The 25,275-nt window shown below is 34.8% G+C and overlaps 1 protein-coding gene across 2 annotated transcripts in view; it reads right to left on the bottom strand.

Annotated features, from left to right (window-relative positions):
* Window positions 1-25,275, bottom strand: part of CNTNAP3C (contactin associated protein like 3C) — a 200,573-nt gene that overhangs the window by 137,322 nt on the left and 37,976 nt on the right. For both annotated transcript variants that reach the window (XM_029965411.1, XM_029965412.1), the window contains exon 2: window positions 17,785-17,895. In XM_029965411.1, the coding sequence (XP_029821271.1) occupies window positions 17,785-17,895 (111 nt within the window). The remainder of the gene's footprint in view (window positions 1-17,784; window positions 17,896-25,275) is intronic.

The raw sequence follows: 25,275 nt of genomic DNA, 5'->3' as shown, positions 1-25,275 counted from the left end.
AAATAGAATTCAGCCAGACTAATGGAATTTCATGATCAGCAAATATAATCACATCTGGCTTGATTATCAGAAGATAACATCTCTGTTGGTTAAATGCTTAAATGATAAGTAGTACAGCTATAAATATTAGCAGAGTTTTATTATTGTTTCATACAACTTTGGAGGACATTTTTTAATTAAGGTACCTAACAATGAAGAAAAACTGCAGTTCCACTCATTTAAATTTCATCCCTGGAACAAGGCTTTATTTTTCAGCAATCTGGATTTTTTTTTATTTTTTTTTTCCCACAGTATTATAATGACATTAGTCCTCATTTGTGATTTTCAAAAATATCATTATAATGTTTATGAAACTAAATCAACCAACCTCAACAGCCAAATGAGAAATTCAGGGATTTAATATTTGCATCAGCTTTAAGACAACTGGTGTATAACTAATGCACAACTAAGCTGTATTATTTATAAAACATTTAACTTAAAAGCTTTTCTCACACTAAAAATTGTGTATTTAGGCATATTCAGATCCCATCTTTTTAGAGCATCATAGCTTCTTGTAATGACAGTCATTATGGAGAGCAGAACTACTGGAATCAGGTTATATAATATATGTAAAAAATAAATAAATCATAGTAGTTGTTATGTAGAAAAGTTTCCACAGTTTTCAGAAGAATAATATTCCTGCTGTAAACCTTGATGAATTTCACAATGCAACTTCTGCAGGCTACTATCATTCCAACTCTATTTTTTTCTTCATAAATATTAAAATATTTAAAACATTACACAGAATTTTTTTAAGGAACAGACAAATTGCAACTTAATGTAAGTCTGTGAAACTTATTAATATTTATACAGTATTTTCTTTCTTTTAAATATTGATTTTGTGAACTGTCATTCTTTAGCATGAGTCTGATGAACGGGGAGTTAATCCAATATCAGCAATTATCCATTGTATGCATATAAGTTATGCATCATATATATACATATATATACATCATATATATTTATATATGCTAAAAAAAGAGAAGCTGATAGTACTCATCAGAAAATCAATTATATACACACACACATCTCTTAAAGTCCCTTAAATTTTAAAAATATATTACTTATTTGATTTAGAAATGTCAAGGTGGCTAAGAAATGTACATTACTAACTGAATTGCACCTGGAATTATGAACTCAAGAACTCATTTCTATTTAGTCCTGGGTAGCCTGAAGAGATTTAGTCAAAGATCAAGGTCAAACTGGTTAAAAGCTCTCTAAGAGTAAAAACACACTGTCTGCCTCTAAGAGATGTGAATTTGGAGCTTGAAACTTCTGAGATGTTATGCTGTCCACCTGATAACATTTTATTTTTTGGTTTTGCAGATTTCTGTCTTTATGAAGAAATTTTGTCTACTTAAGCAGAGGAATGAAGATGTAGTCCAGTAAAGATTTCTTCACATTGAAAACTAATATTTAGAGAAAATTGATCTTTGGTATTAAATAAGTAAATGACAGGGAAACTGATAATTAATAATTAAAGGAAAATAGTGTATCAATTATTTGCTAATATTTGAATCTTTTTTTCAGTTCTCATTTGTAAAAAGAAATAACCTTTACTGTGTGACCACTCTTTTCTTTTAGTGGGCTATAACAGAACCAGAAGCTAAACAACAGGGAATCATTCCCAATTGCTTTTGCCAGAATGTTAGTTTTATAGTTGTGCAATAATAACGGTGTTGACGGAGTGTAGAAAGTGTCAAATACTGCAGTTTTTTGAAGAGACTATATTCTCCCTACCAAGGCTAAACTAGTCTCACATCTTAAGAAAAAACCAAAATAGTAGCCAAAACTTCACAAAAAAAGCATATGACACCCTTCAACAATTATGCCAGCAAATGAAAAGGAATGCAGATATAGCACATAAAGTTTGGATAGGGAGGTCAATATGATCTTAATGTTGATAATCAAATTTAACTGGAATTCTCAGCAAAAAGATAATTTCAAACAGAAATAAAGCTGCTCTCCTAGTCAGACCATAATGCTGCAGCAATGCAGCAGATGTTACATTAAAATAGGGTGTTTAAAAAGTCAGATTCCACAAAGGTATTTGTTGGAAAGCAGTGTAATAAGCTCTTCCAGTTTTGCCATTGGAGACATTTTATCCCGTACCTCTCATCTCCCACTTAATACAGGCAGACACCAAATAACACATAGAAGGTTGCCCAAGTTCTTCTAGCTGTAAAATTTTTATGTGTTTCACATATTAAAGTTTCATGGAGGAGCTTCTCCTCTGGCAGGTAATTAGGACTTTTAGAAAGCTATTAACATATAACTATTTCAAATAAAAAACCCTAAGAATGTTCTATTCTCCAACACTGGTACAGGGTATACCAACAGTATCACAGCCCTATCTGGGGGTGAGAGGAAGGAAGTTAAATTGAATGCTTTTCTAAACTACACTAATACAGAATGACTTTGGGTAATTTTAAAATGGTAAAATCAAATTTACAAATATATGATACTCTATACAAGTGTATGATACTCTTACTCATCTACACTTGGGTAGCAGAGTGTTGATGGTTTAGAGGACAAAGTATAGTCTCTAGAAAAAAAACCAACCAGAAATATTATGTTGTTGGGTTTTTTTTCTTATTCAGTATCTGCCAATATACTATATGAGCTACCGCAGACATCAGAGATCTGATAGCTAAAATTCCATTTTCAACTCCTATTCCTTAAGTAATTTAGCACTAGAAAGTACATTCTATTTTACCAAATAGGATAATATATAAATGGGTTTGGAATGGGCCACAAATCAATCCCAAACCTGACCACAGCTGATCATATTATGGGAGCCTTTTACAGCTGGATGTCAGCTCGGAATTTGGATTGCCCAACCATAGCTTGCCAAGAACTGACAAGCTCCTTCCTCCCTTATTAAGTTACAAGAAATTGAAAAGATATAGATCTGGATTCCAAATTCACTGATCTGTAAAAAAGGTAGGAAGAATTACATTACAGGAAATCTTGGTGGTATGGTTTATTATTAAGGTTATCCATTATTTCCAGGTATTTCAAATTCTGTCAGACTTATAACTACAGTGAATTCTTTAGTGTTTCGGGCTTATTCTCTTCCTTTTTCCAGTTGGGGTTTTTTTTTGGGGGGTGAAGGGGGTTGTATTTTGTGTTTGGTTTTTTTTTTTTTTAGTCTGAAAAATGCCTTCAGCAATTCTTATGTTTATATCAGGGTTTTGCTAGTTATCAGGTGACTATTATGTGTCAAGAGTATGAGCTTTTTTCCCCCTTTTCTCGTCAACCACTGTATTTGGCTGACAGATAAAATGGAAAAAAATAATCAAGATATGTTATTAAGTAACCCTGAAAGGTCTGCCTGCACTGGTCCACTGAAGAACTGGTGCTGCTGAGATTTATGGGCTACTACCAGGTACCAGAACTGAAATGAGGAAATTTATTTTGCAGTTCATTTGCCCCTGCTTCCTTTGTATGATGGGAAGACAGAACAAGAAGACATGGGGACAGAAAACATTGTGACTTGAACTGGACTTCAGTTAGAGAGTTTGACATAACTGCATCAGATTCATCATAAATACTTCATGTGTGAAAATACGAAGAAAGTCTTTAAGTAAGCTGAAACCAGAAAATGGTAATGAATGACACTCAGAAAGAATAAATTGTGATCCTAGAAAGCATATGTTGAGTTTGGTGGTTTTTGTATATTTCAGGAATAAATATGGATGTTATGAGGTGAAAAAAAAAGATTAAAGATTGCACAAATGGAAGATAAACTGATATTGCCAGTAGGCAACTTTTATAATACAGATGAAGACACTAAGTTACAATTTGCTTTGGATTCAATGAGAAGTCGAAGGCTCGTTGGTTCCAAAACCTGAATCAGTTGCAGGTAACTTCAATATCCATAGGGATTTTGAGGTAAGAAATGTATTCTCATGACTACTTTCATGGCAGGATATCCTGGATCTGCAAGGTCGCTTCTTACATGTAACAGTCAACCAGGAGCATTCCTTTAAATCTGGTTTTAATGTCTGGTAGTTCGACTGGGAAACTGAGTCCTGGAAACCTGGATTAAAGGCCAGAAGGACATTTGGTACCATGTAAGCCAAAACTGCCTCAGCGAGTAGAAGCTATGAAATAATTGTGCCTTTGCCTCTTCTGATCTCAGAAATTGAGTAAAGTTAGGGAAATTGGTGTATAAGGCACGTGAAAGTACTTAAGAGCTAAAGTAGATGGAATACAGCCAGAAACTGCACTGGGAATATTGCCTTCTCTAAAGCAAAATTTTGGCATTCAGAAAGTTCTTCCTGTTTGTAATTATGTATGTCCTCCCAGAATAAGGTTCCAGCTGCTTCAGATTCTGCCACTTAGGTCAAACAGTCCAGCAGTATTGATGCTGCCATTCCCGGTGTTATAATTCCGTGTGCCAGAAATCCCAGTTCAGCCTGAACCTTCCCGAACTCTTCCTGGTTTCTTCACTGCTCCCAGGCCCAGAAAACGATGGATACCTGAGGGAGAACTGCTTAACAGTGGCTCACAAAGTCTCACTCAGTCTTTGGGACTAAAGCGAAAGACACAGATCAGTCACACGGACGAATTTGGAAACGTTTTCAAGAATTCTGAGAAATACGAACACACACGGCTTTTCTGGATCCATGAGAGAAAAAACATCTTGCATGCTCTTAGGAAATGAGAACAGAGTCATGGTGGGTTTTGTGCTCTCTCACTTTAGTGTTGTGGTGGTTTGAGACCCCCAAAAATCCAATTTCCAAGTCCAAGCCCCCCTCCCACAATTTGTTGCAGTGTGAGAGGTTTCTCCAGACATAACACAACTCAGTATGGGGGGGAGGGAATTAAATTTCAGTTTATTATACAAATAAATACTATAAGACATTACATACACAATTCTAACTATCTGTCCTATGGCAAGGTAAAGCAATATATTTACATTAGACCAAGTCCTTCCTCTCCCTCCAATAAAAGTTCAGAAGGGAAGAAGGAAAGATCCTTTCCACTTTCAGGGCAGCAGTGTCTCTCCTCTTCAAGGCAGCAGTCGTAGCTGGATTTGTCATAGCTGGAAGATTTCTCTCTCCATTACAATACAAGGGGGTCTTCTCTCACCCCTCAGCCCTTCAGCTCCAACCGAAGGTCTCTCTCCCGTGGGCTGCAAAGCAGGGACAAAACTCACTTCACCACGGTCATATCACAGATTGCAGGGGCATCTTCGTGACAGTCCCTTCCTCAGGGGATTCAAACTCCTCCTGACTCAGAACGTTTAGGGCAGCTCTCAGTTCAGTCTTTGCCCCAAGCATTCTACCAGAGCTCCTTTGCTCTGTCTCAAACTGCCAGCGTGGCAACAGCAGGGGGGCAAGGCCATCTCCTCTGCATTCCGTCCTGGTCCAGCCCTCAGGACATCTCTGAGCTCTCAGCTCTCCTCTCTCTCCCTTCCTAGCTGCTGCTGCATTTCGAGACTCCCGAAGAATTTGGAAGTCCACCCCTCCTCTCTAGGAGGTCTCAGGGTTTTGGGAAAGTAATTCAGTCTTGCCCCCAAAACAGTCTCTGCTGAGTTTTCTCTGCTTTTTTGCCAGCTCTCCCTCCTGCAGGAACATCTCTGTGTCTCTCAGTCGTCTCTGTGCCATCTCTGCTGCTTGTTATCACTTTTGACTCTTGGCCACAGTTCTCTGTTCAGTGCTGCTCTGCCACCACTTTCAGTGTCTTCTGCTGCCCACCCACAGTGGAGAAACTCCCCCAGCCTTTGACCACAGCATCTGATCCAGTTTTAACACTGTTCTGGGCTTCCACAGCCCCAGCGGGGCTCCTGGCCCTTCTCCCCTCGTGGCCTAAAACAAGGCTACATCTCTTCCAACTACATCATCTCTTCCAGTCTGTTATATGTTGATTTCAAAGGAACAAAATGTAGCTTGTGATTGGCCCTGCACCCAGAAACCCCACGAGGGGTTACCACTTTCTAACTCCTGGGAAAACACTTTTTACCCTAGGACAACTCTGAAGAAACCCATGCATGCATCTGGCCCCTTTAGCAACTCCGCTGGTTACAGTTCGATTATGTCAGTCCACTGGAAAACTTAAAGGCACAAATTATGATCACGAGATTAATTTTACGTGACAAATACTCATGTAACAGCAAAAATAAGACATTTTTTCATTGCAATTACAAATAGAAGGCGAGAGAGTTTTTTGTTTTTGTTTTTTTTTCTCTTCTGCCGTTTCATTTTCACACATGCCTGTATCTCTAGCACTTGAAAGATTAAATGATGAAAGCTTTTCCCTGTTTCTTCAGGCTAGAAAAGTAATCAAGCCTTCTTAGTTCTCCAAAAGGCAAAACAATCCCTTGAGGAAACACAGTCAACAATGTAATGAGTTGTGAAATCTATGATTTTAATGGGTCATTTCGTTTTTGCCTGAATGGCTCTTTCATGACTAGTCTTCTAAGCTTACCAATTTCAAGGTTGACTTTTTGCTAAATGTAGACAGCTGGTCTTCAGCAGGAAATTAGTAGCAAGGCCTGTGATTTTATACAGAAATTACTTATTATACCCTCTCATTTCCCTACATAATATATTTTAAAACTATTACTGCTATGACTATTAGAGGATGTAAAAAAGGGTAACTTAGGAAAGAAGTCCAGATAAGCAAAAAAAATGATTTTTGGTTTATGACAAAGATCTTATACCTAAATATTGGCTACAGTGCTAGAGGGAAAGTGCAAAAAGCACAATCACACAGAAAACAAACCTACTGAATTAATACTTTACTATATAAGAATCCTGATTCATCATTAAAAAAAAAATCAATAGCTAGACCAAAATCTGTCCTGGTTTATTGCATTTTAGATCATGTGTAAGGCACACACAGTTAATGCTCATAGTACTTTTACTCATGTTTCTATTGAATGGTTGCTTCTTAGCAAAATGGATATGTATAAGGCTATGGATATGTTAAACTTTGCAGAACTTTGTCAGAATACTTACATTTTAGTAGTTCAGAATGGTTTACCTCTAATAGCTGTACTTTGAAAAACTGTAAAGTCATCACTGCTTAAGGATTTTTTCAAGTATCACCTACATTCAGGAGCAATTAGTTTCTAAACAGAAGAAGTGTCTCTTTTGCCAGCTGGTGCTAACTTCAGAATGCAATACTCTTTTTAACAATGTAATGAGTCCCACATTTATTGTTATAAAGTCGAAAGGATATTTTACAGTTAACAAGGTGAGAATACACTGAACACCTAGAGAGATAAAACACTATCTTAGCATAGGTCTAAATAAAACAACACTGCATACATTGTCCAGAATTCTTACAATTAATTAAGGTAAAATATCCAATTAAACTCTCATGGTCTATCAATCAAAACATGTTTATAAGATTTCTTATAAGTTTTTGGATATAAATATTGCAAAGATATATTGAAAAACATGAAAATGCTTCACTGAATATCGTATGAAAAATCTCTTGTGGAAAATGAGATGGAATAAAAGGAGAAAAACTAAAATTACCCAAAGAAAAAACAAATATATTTTTCCAGTTCTTTCTCGTCCTAAATCAACTCTGATTTTGTTTTGATCTGAGGTACTTCTACAATATTTAAGGACCTGAATTCACTTTTTGTGGTCTGCTATTTTTTTCTTTTGTTTTGAGCTTAATTAAAATCCACGATTTTATGAACGTTCTTAGACTGCAAACATCCTATTTCAGAATTAGAGACATACAATAACCTCAAACAAAGGGTTCTGCTTTCCAGATGTAAATCTATTATCCCTCTCAACAACAGCAAAAGTGGAGGTCCCACTCCATCCTTTCGTTCTATATGTAGAAATCAGGTGCACTCAACATGAGGCAGCTTAATCCCTTTTAAAACGTAGAAGTCGAAATATCAAGGCTGTCTGAAAACAGATTTATCAGTGAGATCCTACCAGTGATCTTCTGACAATTTATGCCTTAGAATCAATAGACACTTTTGATTTCCCATCAGAAAGACATTCATCTTTCTCCAGCTCACGGATCTAATATCAAAGGAAGACTTCGGCTGCTTTATTTCTAAAAATAATGAGCACAACTTTTTACCCACAACCCAAGTAAACCATAACGCTGAAAAAATTTTGGGTGACGTCTATTTTATACGTTTGTTTAACATTTTTATTTAATCATTAAAATTATTTCTAACATTACCCTTTAAAAATTCAGAATGCAGCTATCATCATATATCATGCTAAAAGTGTAAAGGTTTCTGGACTGTGGTTATGTTAAAATTCCACCCTTGTGTCTCTTTTCTTGCAGCTGGCAACACCGGAGATCTCATTTGTGGATATTTTTAAATCAATGCCTGATCAATGACACTAATTATGTACTTAAAATCCCATCTGCATTTCAAAATCACATTAGCCTAGCCATACTTGTACTGTCCTGCTCCCACAGGATATTCACTAATGTATATGTTTTGTTAAGTTTGAGAAATTTTAAAATGAAGAGATCGTTTCAATTTATCAACAAAAAATAAATGTTGATAAAATGGGGAATAATATTTCTATATTGCGTTACCCACTGTTTTCAGCCACTATTGAGCAAAACATATTTTTTCAAGATGCAAATGATTTTAACTAAGTCCTTCTCCTTTTCCTGGAGATTTAGTTAGTACTAGTTTCTCGTGGATTTTTATTTATTTATTTATTTATTTATTTATTTATTTATTTATTTAAATATTTATTTTTCAAGAAATTCCTGGGTAAGAGACTTAAAATTCTGTTTTGGATTTCAAACCTTGAAAAGTCTTGAAGATTCCTACTGAGCTTTCAGATTAATTATGTATAGTTTGAGAATGAATAATTAGTTTTGAATACAATGACTAACCTCTCCTTAGATGCATTTGTTAATGTGGGCAACAATTTAATTTTGGATTTTATTTTGAATTTCCATTTAAACCTACTTCCTCAAACAGGACTATTTAAGGTTACATTTCTCTTTGTTTATCTTCTGGAAGCCTAGGTAAACTCACACACTATATAAAGGAAGATGATTCTTTTACCTCGAGATACTGAAGACTGAGCAGCTCAATTTATTGGTGATCTTTTAGTTTCCTGTGACATGGTTCATAATATATAATATTATATATCTATATGCATATGTATATGGTATATATGTATAATATATATAATATAATATATATACATATATGTGTATATCATATATACTATGTAATATTATATAATTATAATATATAATATATAATATAATATATAATATATAATATATAATATATAATATATAATATATAAATATAATATAATAATATATAATATACTATATATAATATAATATATATATATAATATACAAGTACAACTGTGTCACTAGGAAGAGACAACAACAACAACAGAAAGAAAGTTAAAGAAATTATTTAAATTCTAGAATCTTCATGACACTGCAATTTAGGTCCCTAATATTTAAAATTTTAAAATTGAAGGGGGACTGCAAAACCTACAAAATATGCAAAGCAGCTCTCATGTCAGAGCATCCATGGCAATTTTAGAACACACAGGTGAAGGCTTTTTGGAGCAGTCACAAGTTCATAAGTTATTCAACTGCAAAAAAATAACTAAGAAAAATCTTTCATCCTGCAAATGTTGAAAATATTTCTTTAAGGTGCAGTACAATCCATTGATTCTTAAATGACATTAATACACAAAAATACATAGCACTGAACTTTGTATTACTCAAAACAGAATTCTTCATTTTGTTAAATAATGACAGACTAACAGACTAACAAGTGTACTGGGTTTCTGTTGCACTAATTTTCATGATGCAACACTCATTTCTCTGTCGAAATTCTTACATACAATAGGTTGTAACTGAAGATTATTCACATAGAACATAAATTATTCATGTTTTGGGAGAAAAACAAAAGGATATAAGTTAGACAAAGACTGCTCTTTTTCATCCGGCCAGGAGGCCGATGAAGTTTATTTAAAACAGCAAAGAAATAGGAAATCACTGTCCATCTCGCCTCAAAAGTCCAGAGCAGGACCAGTTTGGGACAGAAAGTTTAAAAAATAGAATGAAAAATGCATTATGTATGTAAAAATGCATTTTGCATGCATAATATCATTATCTAATTATATCTGTGTATTTCACTTATTCTTTATTATTAGATCTAACTTTAATATTGAATTTGATTAAAAATTTTAAAAATAAAATCCCATTAATGGGCACTTTATTTCTGTTCACTTTTATAGCAAAAAGACGAGACAGAGACAAGTCAGTAACTTTTCACCAGAAAAATTCCTTTGTATCTCAGTGGATTTAATATCATGAGTTTGTTACTTTCTAAAGACACTTTTTGTGAGTGTCTAATGTCCTTTCAGCTCTTACCTACTATTTTCTGAAGTTGCTTAGCTCATGATTTTCTGTATCTTTGAGATATCTAAGGATTTAGACTAGAATGTAATATGACAAACATTGCATAATAGTATAAAAATTATGAAAATATTTAGATGAATTATTAGTATTTGATTCTAAGGGAAATAGTGACTAAAATATTCGTTAGAATGACACCATTTTGTAGGGTTTTGAGACTGATTTAATCCAGGAATTCTGAGTTCTCCATTTATCTGTAGACCCTAGTATGGCTCTGACATGACAGTGTAATGGCAGTATGAGCAGGATAATAAAACAAAAAAAAAAACCATGTATGCCAAAAAATTGATTCCTAACAGGCTAAGGAAAACTATTTTAAAGGAGATGTCCAAGTAAAATCTTGGAATTTTCTGCAGGGGCACGGCAGGAAAAATGTTTCATATTTCTAGATTGCTTCCCTTTAAAATTGAAAATTTCAGAGTTCTTTAAAAATGGAAAAATTTCCGCTTTTTTTTTTTTCAATTTAGGAAATTTTTAAGTATCCCAAATTTGTCCAGTCTAGAAATTGGTGAACACTTAGGAGTGCTTTTGATTTTTCAGCAAAAAAATTCCAGCCCCTCTCCCCTTGCCTCAAACATGCAGGAAAAAATTGAGGAAAATCAGGTGCATCATCACTTACAATCTATTTTTGCATCCCTCAAAATAGTAAAAGAGGTATGATCTTAAATTTTTCATTACTGCAAAGGATGCTGGAAGTCAAATTCTATCGTGACTCTGTAAAAGCCATCACAATGATTCAAATTTTTCATAAAATTTAGCCTTTCTATAAGATTTCAAAAATATTTTACCCAAAACCATCTAAACGCAGAATATCAGAATGGCTATATCCAGATTGCTGGTTTTTATTATATTAACTTTAACAAAGGGGATAAGGGGTTGTAGTAAATTTTATTTTTGAAGTAAATTTTATTTGATCTTTTTAAAAAATTGTTCTCTTTTTTCTTTTTTTTGCTCTATCCCCATAGCTCTATTTCAGGTAGAAAAACAGACCCAAACAAATTTCAGCAATAAAATACTCTTATTAACATTTCTTCTCTGCATTTCGCCATAATTTGATTTTACTATTCCACTGATGAAACACATGAAATAGCTGGTTGAAACCTTTTGTTATGCTTTGTTATGCTTGAATGAATTTTGACGACAAGGCTGGAATTAGGTTTCTAGAAATAACTGTATGAATATTCCTAACTCCTCCTAAATGTTCATGAAATCACAATGGGCTGTAAATATTTAAAATGTTAGTAAATCTTTGATCCTATTTACTCACTCTGTTTAAGAGAGAATTTAGTTTTCTTTTTCTTTTTTTCTCTTTCTTTCTCATTTTCTCTTTCCTGCTCTCCTACACCCTATTGCAATATCAGACTCACAAGACATACAGATATGAACACAAGACAAAGCAAAACAAAAGCAGCATAAATTTGAATTTAGACATAAATAATACTGCCCCAAATTCTACCTTTAATGTACGCTTCAGAATTTTTTAAAATCATGCGAGTGCAACATGTGCACGTGCAACACCATATGCAACTTTCATATGTGGCCAGATATTTTAAGGTGTTTAATACAGATGTTAAAAACTTTTCCTACAGAAAAAGTGAAGCTGTACAACGGTATTAAAGACAATTTCATGATTAATATACCGAGAGATCAATGGCAATGTTCTCACTGAAAGCTGTAATTGTTGCAGAAGCTACAGAAAAAAAAATCTATGATTTCTTCCTCAGAAACTGAATGGTACTGGAATTTCACTGACAATACAACAGCACGCATCTTTTATGCAGAAATCACTGCAGGAAGTGCTTCTTGCATTTTTATTTAAAAGTAAAAGATTTAGACTGTTACTTTTTCCTAACATAACTGCTGAAGTCAGGTAAGTCATAAAAATCTAAGTCATGATGCTATATGGTTCAACTTAGATTTGCTGTTAATTTATAAAACCATAATAATTACACCAGGTTAGATCTTTTTTGTTCTAGTGTCATTTTCTTATTGTTTTTAGTAAAGCAAAATATCAGCCCCAATGAATTTTATTTGCATATTACTGAAACGGAGAGAGTAAGCTCTTCCTGATGATGTTTTGGTGACATACAATCCCAGCTGCTATTAAGGTTTTTTAATTTGTCTGTTGCTCTAATTTTAATTGCTTGCACTACATTATGAAGGTTAAACTGCTTCTTAAAAAAAATGCTGAAAATAGCCCTTCTTAATGTGGGAGAAATGTTCTTTTTCTTTAACCACTGACTTGATGTTTTCTTTAACTGTTGATAGAATTCCTTTATCCATTTTGACCTACTTAGTGTGAGTTCTCAAAAGGTGATTAAACTATACTGTTTCATAAAAACAAAAATATGCCTCTTACAGTACCAAATTTAGCAAACTATCTTTTAAATGCTCTTTGAAATAAAATGACTGCAATAAGATAAGTTTGATATTCAGTGAAATGGTAAGGTAAAGGTTAATTAAAAAGACAAAGAAGCTCCATATACGCACCAGAAAAAAAACCAGACCAGGTAGTTGTTAATGCATTCAAATTTTCAGGGTGATTCTGACAAACTGGCAATGTAAGCTGACAGCATAATTAAAATACATGGGTTTCTTCCTACTTCAGGGAAGGAGAAAGCTCTAAGCCAGGTTTTTTGGCTATTTAACAACTGCTATATTCAATTTCCTTCTGTCATATTTTGATCAAATAATTGTGTGTGAATATGGGGCAAGATAACAGCCAAATCCTTATCTAGCTTATTTAGCTGCCCAAATATGAAGGCTCTTCCAGTGGTGTGTGCGCTCCTGTGGAATAACTGTCTTCTTAATTTTTTACCTGTAAGGTTGCAAAAGTTCATTAATTCAAAAGAAAGTCTGCTGCATTCTTGGGTATAAAGGCTCATAGTGCAATTACTAAATCTTTTCCAGTGGGAAAGGAATGGAGACCTAGAGTGTATGTACATCATGGTCAGGCTTCACAAACGAAGATTTGGGAAGGGCTCTGCCCACGTTTGTTACAAACACACTGGTGGCTGAAAAGGCCAATACGAGACAGACACGTCCGGTTGCAAAAGGCACAGCAGAAAGACTCCTTAGGTGGGAAATTCTGCAAGACACGATTCTTTCTGCGTTGTCTTTTCTCCTCCAGGGTGATCCTGCTGCGTTCTCAAAGGCATCAGCAGCGTTAGAGATGGGGTGTCTCCAGACCTCCTGATTGGAGCCCAGAGCAGACCAGTTCTGGTGATCAATATGGCCAAGGCTGAGATGTTGTTTCAGGCAGTCCTTGTATCTCCTCTTTGGGGCTCCTCTCTTGCAGCAGCCGGTGGCAAGTTCACCATAAAGCAGGATCTTAGGGAGGGGGTGGTTGGTCCTTCATCCTGGAGACGTGCCCTGCCCAGCACAGCTGCGTTCTCAGCAACATGGCCTCAATGCTTGTGACTGCTGCCTGTTCTAGAACAGATGGATTGGTCACATCATCTGACCAGTGGATGTTTAGGATTGTTCGGAGGCAGCGTTGATGGAAGCGTTCCAGGAGTCGCAGGTGGTGGCTGTAGATGACCCAGGATTCAGATCCATATGAGAGAGTAGACAGCACTATGGCTCTGTAAACACTGACCTTGGTGCTTTTCTTCAGGTGTTTATTTCACCAAACTCTTTTATGAAGCTTTCTGAAGGCACTGTATGCCTTTGCTAACCTGTTGTCTGTCTCTCCATCACTCTCACCATCCGAGGAGATGAGGCTGCCTAGGGAATTAAACTGCTGGACTGATTTGAGCTCTGATTGCCAATGGTGATGTGGGGATGATGGGGGACTTCCTGAGGTGCAGGTTGATGGAGAACTTCTGTCTTCTTTAAGCTGACTTCCAGCCCAAAGAGCTCAGCAGCTCAGCAAAGCAGGATGTCAAACGCTGCAGAGCTGCTTCTGTGTGGGCAACAAGGGCGGCATCATCAGCATAAAGCAGCTCCTGGACAAGATGGTTTAAGGTCTTGGTGTGGGCCTTCAGTTGCCTTAGGTTGAAGAGTGTATGTACAACCAGTGTGAGATACTCATCCCACTGCAGACAAAATCAGAAGGTCCTGAGCTCATCAGTGACACAACCCTCTCTCTGTGTGCACAGAAGCACATCCTTGATGGTCCAGCCTAGGTACTGGCATTTATGGTTCTTGTCACTATGGATTTGTGTTTGCTTGTGTATAACCAACAGAAGTACTGAACAAAGTTGGCCTTAGAGACTCCTTTGAAATTCTGTGGAAATGCCTTTATACAGGAATAATGAATGCTTTTTGAGGTCAACCAGCTAGATCTTAATACACCTAATTTGGACTGTACCAATATTGTGCTATTACTTAAAATTAGAAAGTCATACGACACTGGGCCAAAAGTCAATGTCCACGTATATGAAAACCCTGCATTTATGTCTACTATATTGAAATAATCAAATCAGAGATTTATAAAATTTATTTTTCCATTTTAAAAATATTTAACTGCTATTAGTATTTGGTTATTTTTTTTACTTAGTTTTTGTTACTTGATTTTTCTCTCTACTTTTCTGTTATTGCAAACAAATCTGATATCAGAGTAACTACTTAGCAGTTGGTAGCATTCATTAGCTGTGCTGAAGTACTGAATATCTGCAAAACTCCAGGAAATCAATGAACGAGTAATAATTAAAACTTTGAAGAACATTTAATGAGTTATTTCTGGATGTTATCACTTTCCTTAACTGCTAATGGACTGGAAATATTTTTGTTATCATGGATTTCAATCACATTATCTTTTTCCTTACAGAGAACTGAAACATATTCTCAGTTAGCTGTTCTACTAATCCATCTCTGCTCTCATAATTTTTATTATGTCTTCATGTAAAATATACTTTGTACTTTCTTTTTTTTTTTTTAACCACAGTTAAAATCGTTATTTATGGTCTCTCCTCAATCCCTTTAACTTTCCCTATCAATTTTCTACATTTAGTAAACACAAAGCTACACGGTCAAAGAACCATTTCAGTGTAACTTTCCACATTCCTGATAAAGTTCCTGCTACTTTTTAACTTTTCATTGCTAACCGAAACAATGCCATTTATAGGTATATTTGGTTTATTTCTTTATTGATGACCAAAGTTAGACTCCTAAATAATCAGTGTAAACACTCTCAACTTTTTCCTGTATAAATTGCATTCAAATTTCCCTAGTCTTGGCATTTTGAGGACTAGAGATATTATTAGGTTAGAACCACAATCTGCTTATCCTAAATGAATGTCAGAAAGTCACAGTCACTCAAAACCACTAATTGGAGATGAATAAATGATTTGGTTTTATTCAAAGTAGAGAATTATCTATGAATTATCCACTTTCAATTACCAGACAATTTCTTCTGAAACTGTAATGATGTGTTCATTGCTTCTATAACATCACTGACAACACAGAAATACAATATTTCCCTAATAAAAGACTTTTTTTTCCCCAGTCTACCAGTCTATATAGTTTAGCAGTCATTTCTTGTGTGGCTAAATGTTTTTGTTTAAAACCATGTATGTACAATGACTAGCTTTGTTCCATCCAAATAAAGCTTTCATGTATATACACCTACAAATTTTCAGTTTACCCTTGAAAATTCACAGAAAAGAGTTAAATACAAATACAGTGTAGAAAAGGTATTCCTGGTTCCATAGCAAGTACTGAATCTGTACTCTCACTGAAAAATAAAGAATAAAATCCAAGTTAAAACTGATTTATTTAAGATTATGTTATTGAAGGCGAGTCCTTCCAGGTCACACAATTTTCATTGATATCACAACTTCATTCAAAACAGAAGTTCATATTTATCAAATCTGTACACTAGGATAACTAAATAGTTTGGGATATTCCTTCTCCACTATATCTATCAGTTTGCAGCAGATATTCCAATAAATCACGGAGATCCAAGGACAGTAATACTTTTGGCAGTGCAAAATATCCTTAGGATTTAATTTACATACTTCTCTATTATATAAATGAATGTAAAATATTCTAGTTGAACATACGAGGGGAATTGGATGTCTCTGAATATCCACCACTGTTCTCATCATCTGTATTAATGTTGAATTATTAAGACTAGGTTTTGACCTAAGACACAGTATTTCAGTGAAGTCTCCCAAGATTGAAGCTTTCAATCAGTTTATTCATCAGACTCCTTATCAGTAATAATTACATAAAAGACAGCATCCATAGGAGCTCCTTCTTCAATAAGCCCACAGAGCAGCCACTGAGCCCTCATGCAGTCTAACAACTTACCATAGGTGGGAAATTGAGCTTTGTAACTTGAATTTAGACTGCACTGTGGTTCCTGGTTGGTTTACAGACACCAGACAGAAATTATTTGGAACTGTAACGTACACTCTTGCACATCTAAATTGTTTTTATTTTAACCCAGAGTTTAGCTGTTTTAAGAGCCATAATTTTAAACCAGAGAATTTTCTTTCTTCAGGGTGTCAACAAGTGGGATTTTGTTTACCAATAACAACATAAAATCCTCCCTAAAGATATTTATTACCCCTTAGCAGTAGCACTGTGATGTTAAAACCCTTGCTGGTATGCTGGGGAAAAAAAAGGAGAAAAACTGCCTTTAGGATGTTATTGACAGAAATGACTGAGCTCTTGGATACTTAATGAGATTGATGACTGAGATTTCTCAGTATTTTTAGCTTTTGAATGTTCAGTGTACTTGTATGTTTAGGGTTTTTTTAACAATTAATTGTTAAAAATAGACCACAAGCACAGCACAAAGTCTAATGTGCAATGACAGTCTAAATATTTTTTTGACAGATTTTATGTAATCTAACAGACATGGTCAAAAAACTTCTCTTCACACAGAAGATGTAGCAGGAGTGTCATCACTAGGAATGGAGAACATGTTTACTACAGTTAAAAGAAAATCATAATCTCTTATTCCTACAGTATTCTCGACACAATGTATAATATTTGATTTACCTCTAAACTTCAGGTAAAATGGTTAATCTCCAGAGATTCTGTCAGATACCCAAGTGTCTAAACCTTTTAGCTACATCAAAAAAGATAAAAATATCAATGCTATCTAATTTTAATTGCATTTAGCTTAAAAAAAATTCCCATAATTGGCCAAAAAGAGTGAAAATGTATGATTAATTAGTAAATATGATTGAAACCTAAACAGAGATTTCAGATGATTTGTGTAGAGGTTTAAAATAAATAATAAAATAACAGTCAAGTTTCCTTCACTTTAGTAAAAATTTGGACCATATCCAGTTATGCATCATTTTAACATTGTGCACAGATAAAAAAATTCTTAAAAAAAATCACATTAAAAAAAAATTAAAAATGATCAGTAAAATGCACTCACCCTCTCTTCGATTAAGCCTTGCAAACCCAGGGCTGTGGCTGCTGGACAGCTCTGAAGAACTGCTGAATGATAACTGAGGCAAAGCAGACACCAACTGAGCATCGCAATTATCTGCCAATGAAAAACACCACGTTCAGGTTAATGCAACAAGCACCACTTACTGGAACTATAACAGGATCAACTCTGTGTGTGAGAGCAGTATATCTCTAAAAAATTCTTCTCCTTGTACTATGTGTAAAAGTATCAGTACTGGAGCAGCATTTTTACTTTTTTGTTGTTGTTCCCCCCTCCCCCCCCAGTATTTCATGAGACTATCAGGGTTTAAATGTTTTTCACGTGGCTGTACTTGCTCACTTCTAACCCAACCTCTGAGAAAAACTGGGAAATGGTTCACAGCTCACTCCCTATGATTTGCATGGGTAACAACTGGCACATCCTAGTCTTTGTCTTAGTACAAAGCTACAATTTCACCACATGCTTTTTATTTCCTTTAGACCTATGTCAGCACAGGTCTTGCAATCACATTTAATGTGCAATCACATTTGTTTCTAAAAAAAAACAAAACCACCCAAACAAACAAACTGAACCAAATCAAATAAAAAATAATCTCAACCCTTTTTAACAACTGCAAGCTTGACAAAAGTGAAAATCTGCTTTGCCAATGGCATGTGTGTTTGATAAAGACACAGGACAAAATCATTATCTCACAATTATTGGTATGCAAGTCTTAGCATCATACAGAATAAAACCTGAGAGTTTCGGAATAAGGAGACTTAACTGCAGTTTGCAATCAATTGTGCATAAACAAGCAAATGTTAATCAATACTTTGGATGTTAAATGCCTCTCCAGCTCAATTACTATACAGAGCATGTGTTCAATCTCCATTTAAATTTGAAAAATATAAATTGAGAATCAATATCTGATCTAGTTTTAGCTGAAAGAAGATTAACTTTAAAACCTGGAAGAAGTAAAAGCAAATCTTTCCCTAATTATACTGGGCTGGCATCTGTTGTTTAGGAAAAGAGGAAATTATGTCAACTTTATGAAGTGGTTCTTTGCAGGGCAATCATATTCTCTGGGTGGAACAGACAAGTGAGAAGTCACAGGTGAATTTTTCTTCTTCTAACCCTTCTGTTTGTCTACCAGATTTCCTCTCAAAAATCATAAATATTAATTAATGGAAAATCTTTTTCTCACTGTCATAATTAAGAGTTTCTGGTGAATAATTATGGATATTTCTAATTAGCAGCAAGACTTTTACATGAATGTCTCGAGGGAGTTTTGTGATCACCTTCAAAAATTATTATTTTTTTAAAGTTGTTTAATTTGGTTCTTTAAGGAAAACTCTTTCTAAAGACTGTACTGGCCATGACTTTTTAAACTAGAAGTTCTCTCAAGTCCCATAAATCATATACATTCACAACAAACAATAGGATTTATTAATTGCTCTTGATAAACTCACATATACCACACTTCCACCAAATTCAGAGTTCTTCATTCATGAGAAACGAAGAAATAAAACTATTCTTTACTTTCACAACTTTATTTCCTGCTCTAGGTTTACACAATACAAAAGGCAAAATTTTATAGCTACTCTCTACTGTCTCAGCACAAGCTCATTTTTTCACTTCATTATCCACAGATTAGATTTGTAATGGTAAAAGAAGCTGTGCTACTTGGGACAAATTGTCCAACTGGTGAGCACAAAAAAGAAAAAAAAAATGAAGGGAAGCGAGATTTCATCTTATGAGCAAATGCACTGCACTGGTGAGTGTTAGAAAAGGATATCACTAGTGAAAGGTTTCTTTACAGCACAGAAAATAAAAGGAACTAGTTAGTCATAAACTGCACCAGAAAGAGAAGAATATGAACCTGCTGTGTTTCACACAGAGAGCTGCTCACACTACTGAGGCAAGAGAACAATTTTATGTGCCACTGATCCTTTTTCTACTGCCAAAACCCACATTGTAAGCCTAGATACCAAGATGAATATTAAGAGGAGAAAATAAAAAGGTATTTTCTCAAAAATCTACTTACATGATATGCAATCATGAAACCACAGAATAATTTGAGTTGGAAGGGACCTTTAAAGGTCCTACTGCCCTGACATAAGCAGGGACACCTTCCACCAGGTCAGGTTGCACAGAGCCCCATCCAACCTGACCTTGGACGTTTCCAGGGGTGGGACACCTATAGCAAACTGTCCCAGTGTTTCACTACCCCTTTTGTAAAATTTTCCTCCTTTTATGTAGTCTACCTCTACCCTCTTTTAGTTTAAAATCATTACCCCTGTTTCCATTGCTGCAGGCTTTCTTACAGACTCCCTTTAAGCATTAAGGTCTCCATGGAGGCTTCTCTTCTCCAAGTTGAAAAATCCTTTCTCAGCCTTTCCTTATAGGAAAGGTTCTGCTCCATCCCTCTGACCATTTTTTTTGCCCCTCCTCTGGACCTGCTTCATGGTCCATGTCTTTCCTGTGCTGAAGACTCCAGAGCTGGATGGGGTAAAATGTCTCATCTCTTTCATATGCCTCATATTTTCAACTCTGATCCTCTGGTGGGAGGTGGCAGGTGTCATGAATCACCAGGAATGAGACCATGTGATTAATAGTTAGAAGCACTAGAGACAAACACCAGCAGACACACTACTTTAACAACACCCCAGGGTCTGAATAAGTCTTCACAAATTTCAATTCAGAAGCAAAAAAAAAAAAAAATAAGTGTACATTTCTGCTGGATGGATGATACACCTGCCTTTGTATTGTTTGCTTCTGTTAACCACATTTTTCAACTTTTTTTCTTTCTAATGTACATATTAGAAAGGAATCAAAGGAATCAATTCAAAAGGAATTATTCTACCTGGATGTCTCATTCTCACGTATTTGTGAAACTCATCTACTTCTTTGAGATATTCCCAGAAGAATTCACTGAGCACTGAGCACTTACCACTTATCCTATAATAATTTATGTCAATCTCAATTTGTAATAGAAAGGCACATAAACAGCTGAATATGAAAAAAGGTGTTATCTAAAATCCAACAGTGCGTGGCACGTTTTTCTGCCTTTCCACAATAAGAGAAACGAGCAATGTATCTCAAATAGATATACCTTGAATAACTATGCATTTATTTTACGACAGCTGCTGTGCTTTATTTCTGGAAAATAACTTCTTATGAATTTCTGCTTTATTGCCCAGCACATGTAGCTTAAAACATATTCTTGTTGCAACTTACAGTGTGCAACTTGACTGGAAATTTAGTAAGAATTCCAGAATGGAATCCAAAACACCTCGTAGAAATTGTCAAGAACCAGATGGTCACTATCAACTTGTTTCTCCAATTAAATACAGGCAAATGACAAAACAACCTGTTCAGTGTGACAATTCCATACGGTTCCACCTACCCTGGAAGACTGTCTGCACAATGGAAACACTGCTTGAATTCAGGGCTTTCTCACATGCTACCAGTCACTCTTCATTTCTCTTGGACACCCTGCCACTGTACCACAGAACAGGGCTTTCTAGGAATGTTTCACACAGCTCTTTCAGGCTAAATAAATACTTAAGTAGTATATTCTAACACAAGTTTTAGTTAAAAATTCTCTATCACATTTTATTGTTCGGGGTTTTTTTGTGATAAATATTTAATTTTTTTCAAACAATAGTTAGGGATACCAAAAACACAAAGAGATCACAGGTTTCTGCAATATGGACAAAAATCTGGTAACAAATAAGATTTTGTGAAGGAAAGAGTATGTATTTAGTTGTGTGATGCTGATGTAGAGACCTTTTGGCAAATAAAATCAAGCTCAGTCCTACAGAGGCATCGTAGAGTAATTGTGCAATGAGAAGAATAAGGAATAACTGTGAAATGCTAGGGTTGAATAATGCAGTATACTGACATGAGCTGTAACAGTTGCTCTTTAAAAAGCAATGTCTGGAATAAGTATGACAAAGGCATCATTCTGTGAATAAGAGGTGAAAAGCTGAGGTGCAGTTGGTAAAAAAAAGGAAGAATGTGCAAATTGGGGGAAGGATATATAAACAAAATATGTTTCATCACCAAATGAAAAAAATTATTTTTATTGTATAGGGCATGTCTTTCTGTATACTATAATTCCAGTGTGAGTTTAATAAAATTTATAAAGCAACTGAGCCATTTTTTAGGAATAAAACTCTTAAGTGTGCATGTCTAAAGTATGCCTATCAGTTCTCTTCCAGCTTCAAATACTATATTATTATGCATATTCACAGTAAGTCAAGAAATTTTTAATACAGGGGTATCAGTTACAGAGATCATGCTACATGAAATAGAACAGATGGAGTTCAAGAAGGATATAATCCAATAAAAATAACAATTACAATAGTAGGTTGTCATGGTTAAATTTATAACGCTATGATTGATCAAATAAATCTGTCTTCCACCAAAGCAGTTGCTTGTTGAAATAAAAATAGTAATAAAAGCAGTAGAATACTGGGACAACCTGAGATTTATTTATTCAAAATGCATAGGTGTATATTTTAATTTCCATGTAGTGAAAAAAACAAAATGAAATTTACAGGCACAAACTTTTTTCCTCAACAACATCAAGCCTTGGTGCTGTGCCCACTGCCCTGGGGAGCCTGCTCAGTGCCCAACCAGCCTCTGGGGGAAGAACCTCTCCCTGAGATCCAACCTGAGCCTGCCCTGACACAGCTCCAGCCGTTCCCTCGGTATTTCTTATCAAACAAGAATCAAAACTGGCAAGCTGATGGTAAAAACATTTGAAAACATTACAGAATCTCAAGTTTGCGGGTTCTTATGGGCCTTGTTTAGTTGTATAAATTCAAACTAAGATTGTTTACTTAACATTTCTATTACTGAAATATTTCTTTTTGGGTTTTATCGTCATCGAGTTTTCGTGGGGATCTTGGCAACACAGAATGCAGGTTGAAAAAGCTTTTAGTATTAAAAGATAGTAAGATATTAAATGTTTATAGGAATGATCTTATGGATAAGGAATTTAATTCAGTAAGTCTAATGGTTTTGTTCTGTGAAAAGCTATGAAAAGCTAATGCAATTTATAGTGTAAGTTAATAGTTTCTTAAGCAATTGTGGTAGTAAAAAGACAAAGTTTTTAGAGAGAATAAAACAGAATTTATATGTTGTAAGGGAACAGAAAAAAATACAATTTATAATTAAAATATTTCATACTGATCACAAGCAGATAAACTTTATTGGCAGCATTTTTTCCAATATATCTGTATCCAATGCGTTGCACTATCTGAAAACTAATTTTGTAGCAGCATGAAATGTTCTTTCTCATGAAATATGTCTTAAACTTTCTCATTGCATGATAAAATTTTCACTGTCTTTTTCTAAGTCATAACCTTTTTTTAAATTTGGAATATTTTACTACATATTTAATTTTTTTCAGCCAGGATAATATATACGGAATCTAGTAACATTTTTCTTGAGATCAGTAAAAGCTTCTTTAGCAAAAGACATGAGTATCTTTCACAGAGGTACATACAAACCAATTTTGTTTTTCTCCTAAACAAACAAATGCAGAGAGAATTCACACAAAAGGGGGAAAAGACTGAGTGTTTTTTCCAATGATAGCTTTGCTCAAAGTTCTTCAGCTGGATTACCTTTCACCCAAGAAACAAACTTCTTGTACTTAAAGTTAAAAAAGAACAGTTCTCTTCTATTCAAGGTAAAATTTATATGAAAGTATTTCACAGCGAAGTAAGCAGTGAAATTCAGTGTGTAAAAAAAACCAAAAAAAAAACCACAAAAACCCCCAACTGAATCCATGACTCTGGCAATGAAATGAACATACTCAAGCAAATCACATCAGCTCTCACAGAGCTGATGTTAACATGATTATAACATAATCATGTTATACAGAGCAATCTTGAACAAATAACAAGTAAAATGCTCTCCATGTTTAGAAAGATACTACCCACTGTAAAAATAGTATAAACAGAAAGGGAAACTCACAAACTTTTTTTTAATAAAGATATTTGGGTTGGTTTTTTTTCTTAACAAAGACTTTTTCAGATCAAAGGAAATTATATTCATATTTTTTGTCATAGAACCAACTTTAAGAACTGTCTTTTCCTGGACGTTAATCCTTTTACACAGCCTCTCTAAGGAGACCTTTACAAAAGTGTAGCATCTGTCTGAGTCTGCAAGATTCTGCCCATGGATAAAAAGCTGAAATCCCCTCAAACTTTACTTTCTGCTTCAATCTTACATCTTTTCTCTGCTACTGTTTCCCAGGCAAATTTTACTGCAGTAAACTTGATACTATATATAATTTTAAATTTATACATAACAGATTTAGTAAAACTAAATTAAGAAGCCACTCACCAGAAACACGTTATTAATGTTCTTTCTAATTTATAAACCTGGTTATATGTTAAGAGATTACACACTTGCAGAACAAAACCCTACTCACTCTTAAACAGAGTGGGGGAGAAAGGAAAGGAAATAGTGTTTAGGGAAAAATGATTATAGGTTTAACCTGTGAAAGTATCATGATTTAATGAATTTTAGCAGTATTTACTTTTGTATTACTATCACTATATTGACATGAGCAGGGAAACCCAAGAGGCTCAACAATACTGAGGGCAGTACAGGTAAAATCCTTGTTATGGCACTGTAGAAAGAGAGGAAGCAAGAAAACACATGCAATTATTAATTTCAGGATTAAGAGGGTCAATACCACACTGACTCCACTTACAAACTACAAAAATTGTCCCAGAAACCAAGCAAAAAGCCAGTAATTCATATATATACACACAGTGTGCAATTGTATTTTACAATTGTAAATTCCCTTTCTTTTTCATAATTGTATAAATGTAAATATTAGTGCTAGGAAATAATATTTTTTTTTTCAGATGTAGGATTTACAAGACAAGACCTTAAGTTGACCTTCAGTTGTAAGGTTTTGAGTCTTGCTGTCTTGTCTCCACACGAAGGAAAAATCTCCTTTCTCCATCATCAGTCATATTATTTCAAGGAAAAGTTTATACTAATGGTGATCAAGTTACCTCAAAAATTCTTCAGTAAGACAAATTCCTTTAGTCTTATTCTGTGAGCCTTATTTTCCAGAGCTTTGCAGGTTTACTTTGAACAGTCAGCATTTGCAAATTTTTTCTTGAAGGGAAGCTACAACCACAGAAACTGGTAGCAGAGGTCAGTGCTGTAGGCTGAAAGCAAACTGATTCCCAACTTCCACTTTTTATTTCCTTTTATCAATTACTTTCATATACTATATTTTGCAAACTTTTGCCCATGGCATTACACAAGTCTCACTTTGCAGAAGTTCCCCATAACGACCCCTTAAGCATTCCTTAGGTCCGTACTTACCAAATTATTTTCCCTTTCAGAAGACACAGATCGATTTGGTAGATCTCAAATGTACACCACTCTGATTACTAGCTACCTCTTTTTATTATTATTATTATTGTTGTTATTACTGCTATTATTCACAGAATCACACAGAAT

The sequence above is a fragment of the Manacus vitellinus genome, unplaced genomic scaffold (genome assembly GCF_001715985.3).
Source record: "Manacus vitellinus isolate BGI_N305 unplaced genomic scaffold, ASM171598v3 scaffold_9_pilon, whole genome shotgun sequence".
Taxonomy (NCBI): Eukaryota; Metazoa; Chordata; class Aves; order Passeriformes; family Pipridae; genus Manacus; species Manacus vitellinus.
Note: the sequence above shows the minus strand (reverse complement) of the source record. Positions and strands in the feature narration are given on the sequence as shown.